The following is a 3,211-nucleotide window of genomic DNA, read 5'->3' on the forward strand; positions in this document are numbered from 1 at the left end:
TAAATATGTGCCCTAAACCCATCATCTTTAATCAGAAATATTACCGTTCCTTGTATGTTCATTTTCTGTTTTCTTATACAAAAGTATGTTGAGAAGGTTGAGAATGGCCTCAAAATTTTATGGAAATTTTGAAGATTTTTAGACCTTCTATTTCTGATGATATAGCACAGATTGGCTTCCAGTTGTATCTTTCAATCCAAATTCATTGGGTTTATAGTTAAAAACACTTCTCTACTAAACTTTTATTTTATATTTAATATAAAATCTTGTCTTAATTGCTTTAAAAAGAGAAAAGAGACATTTTTAAGGAAAATTTGAAGTTTTAGCTTCCTAATTCTACTCATAGAAGTAACCTCAAAGATAATAGCAACGTGCTATGTGATTGTGCAGTGTGGTATATGTATGCATGTGCTATGTGTGTGTTTGTATACACACTAATTTGCTATCATCATATACATATGATACATATATATGATACAGTCATACACATACGACTGACATTTTGGAATAAACATTTTAAATATGATTATATCTTTAGAAAATTTATAGAATATTCTATAGTCCTAGACCTAGAAATTTTACAAGGTAAAGTGAATTTAATTGAATTAGATTGAATGCAAACATCTCCATCCTGGTTTTCTTAAGTTTCATTCCTGCCGGGAATCTAGAACCCTTGGAGTTTATTGAAGAACTGGTGTGTTCCATTTTTCTTTCTTGAATAACTTAATTCATTATGAAGAACTTTCTTTAGTATTTCTTTTAGTACTGGTGATGATTTTTCTCAGTTTTTATGTAGCCAAAAGGTATTTCTTCATGGAGTTGACATTTTTCCCAGCTCTAAAAATATAAATTAGATTTTTTTTTTCTTTCACATATTTGCTCTTTTGCTTCCATGGCGTCTATTGAAAAGTCATCCACCTATCGTATTAATTTGCTTTTGAAATTAATATCATTCTTCCCTGGCCAGTTCAAAAGTGTTCTCTGTATCTTTGATGTTCAACAGTTTAACTACTATGTGTCTTTGTACGTATGAATGTATGTAGGTATATCGGCATGTGTGTATGCATAGGTTTTGTTTTCCTATAGAGGGTTAGCTGAGATCATTGACTCTAATTTGAGGAAAATTTTTAGTCATTGTCTTTGTCAAATGCTTCTTCCACTAATTTCTTTCCCCTTTCCCCTGGTGACTCCAATTACACATATGTTAGGACTATTGACTCTGACCTACAGGTATCTTACACTGTTTTTGTTTTTGTTTTCAATTTTTCTTGTACTTCAATTTGGATATATTCTTTTTTTTTTTTTTTTTTTTTTTTTTTTTTTTTTTTTTTCATTTAAAAAAGTATTTAGAACACATAAAACAAGGCAACATTTATTCTTTTTTTCCGTCTTCTGGTACGGGGTCTGTTGGTGCTTCCTCCACGGTTGCACTGTTGCTCTCTGAGCCAGTGTTACTATCACTGGTCCCTTCCTCTGCCAGACTGTCCACCCCCTCCTGCCCGCTCTCCTTGTCCTCAGGAGTAGACGTGCCTTCTTCACCATTCTGCTGGCTTTCCGTCGTTTCTTCAAGGCGTGTCTCCTCTGTCTCCATCGGAATGCTCTCGTCTTCTTTCTTTTCTTCGGTCTTATTAGCTGCTGGCTCCTCCTCAGGAACAATACTGCTCTGGCTGCGCTCAGCTTGCTCTGCTGCCTCTTTCTCCCTTTCCTCCTGCCTTTTGCGAGCCTGTTCCTCGGCCTGTGCAATTTCAGCTGCAATTTTTTCCATATCCACTTCTACTTTCAAACCACACAACCTTTTAAGTTCATTGTTAAATGAATCTGTGCTTTCCAGGAATTTCCTCTTCTTTTCTTGGTGTCGCTCCTCTATTTGAAGAAGTTCAGCTTCTAGTTTTCGCTGATGAACCATCAAGGACTGGACCTGCCGTTTGAGGACCTGCATTCTAGCTGTTGTGACAACAGACCGAACGTCTGGCACCACACTCTCGCTAAGGATTTCACTGATGAGGCGGTGGTTTCTCTGGAAACGGGCGGTAGCTGTATGCTTCATTGAAAAGCCATCATCATAATCATCTGGATCTTCAGCAGGCTGAATGCTCATGTAAGGTTCTCCTTTCTCCATGCGAGACTGTCTCTGTCGACTTTCTTCCTCTAAAGCAGCTTCTGCACGACTTTTTGCATTTATGTAAGCAAGGTACGCGGGGGAATTATGATAGGCCTTCATAGATTCATTGTACTCTATCTTTTCTGCTTCGTATTCGTTTAAATATTCTTGTTTTTCTTCATCAGTGAGATCTCGCCACATGCCACCAATAATCTTGCCAATCTCCCACAACTTTAGGTCAGGGTTGGAAGCCTTTACTTGGTCCCAGACCTTTCTGCTGTACCGCATGTAGGGCATCAGCGGCTTATCTGGTGGCTTTGGGGGTTTTGGAATCGTAATACCAGAGGATGCCGTGACCCGGCTGTTGGTGCCCGGGTTCCCTCCCAGCCTGTAGTTGTTGTAGGCGAGATGACTGTATGGATTGTATCCCACAAACCCTGGTGTGCTGGGCATTTGTGTTGCAGGAGCTGGGGTGGGAGGTGGGGCATAAGATGGTCTTTTTGACATTTTGGAAGATTAAGTTCTCAGTTCCTTAAGAATGAATCTGAGACACAGATACTGACAGCTCCCTGATCAGCCGCAGCTCTGCCTTCCTTTTAGGATAACAACTTCTACTAAATTGGAGCAGCATTTCATTCCCGCGGGCAGAAAAAACGCCCGCAGCTCCGGCCTCGCTTCCCTTTGTCCCGCCCCTGAGGTATCTGAAATGGTCATATTCCAAAGAGAAAGTTATTAAAGTTTATTGACTTAGGAGTATAGACATGGCTGCCAATGATTCTGAGAATCAAGATCAGAATAAGGTCAGGTCCCTAATCACTTAATACGGGGAATCACATTACACTGTTTTCAGTTTTGTCTCTCTGCTCACAAATGTGCCTGATATCCTTCATATAGAGACCAAACACTTTATCTTCTCTAGGGAATAAATCTCCAACCTTCTATTGATATGGAAAAGGGACAAATACACAGCTGCCTGGAATATGCCAGTAAGCTGAATTTTTTTCTTTTTCAGACAGTTATTTAAATTTTCTTTTTTTTTTCCACTTTCTTCTTCATTTTCAAAGGACACTGAAACAATTTTCGTGCCTCTTGGGAGTCCTATGATGTATT

The 3,211-nt window shown here is 38.9% G+C and overlaps 1 protein-coding gene across 1 annotated transcript; it reads right to left on the reverse strand.

The window, feature by feature from the left end:
* Positions 1 to 1,331: 1,331 nt before the first annotated feature.
* Positions 1,332 to 2,648, reverse strand: LOC130707248 (SWI/SNF-related matrix-associated actin-dependent regulator of chromatin subfamily E member 1). Its single transcript, XM_057540724.1, has one exon. It carries the CDS (start codon positions 2,606 to 2,608, stop codon positions 1,373 to 1,375), a length of 1,236 nt encoding a protein of 411 aa, XP_057396707.1. The 5' UTR covers positions 2,609 to 2,648; the 3' UTR covers positions 1,332 to 1,372.
* Positions 2,649 to 3,211: the final 563 nt, after the last annotated feature.

Source organism: Balaenoptera acutorostrata, chromosome 2, assembly GCF_949987535.1.
Source record: "Balaenoptera acutorostrata chromosome 2, mBalAcu1.1, whole genome shotgun sequence".
Classification (NCBI taxonomy): domain Eukaryota; kingdom Metazoa; phylum Chordata; class Mammalia; order Artiodactyla; family Balaenopteridae; genus Balaenoptera; species Balaenoptera acutorostrata.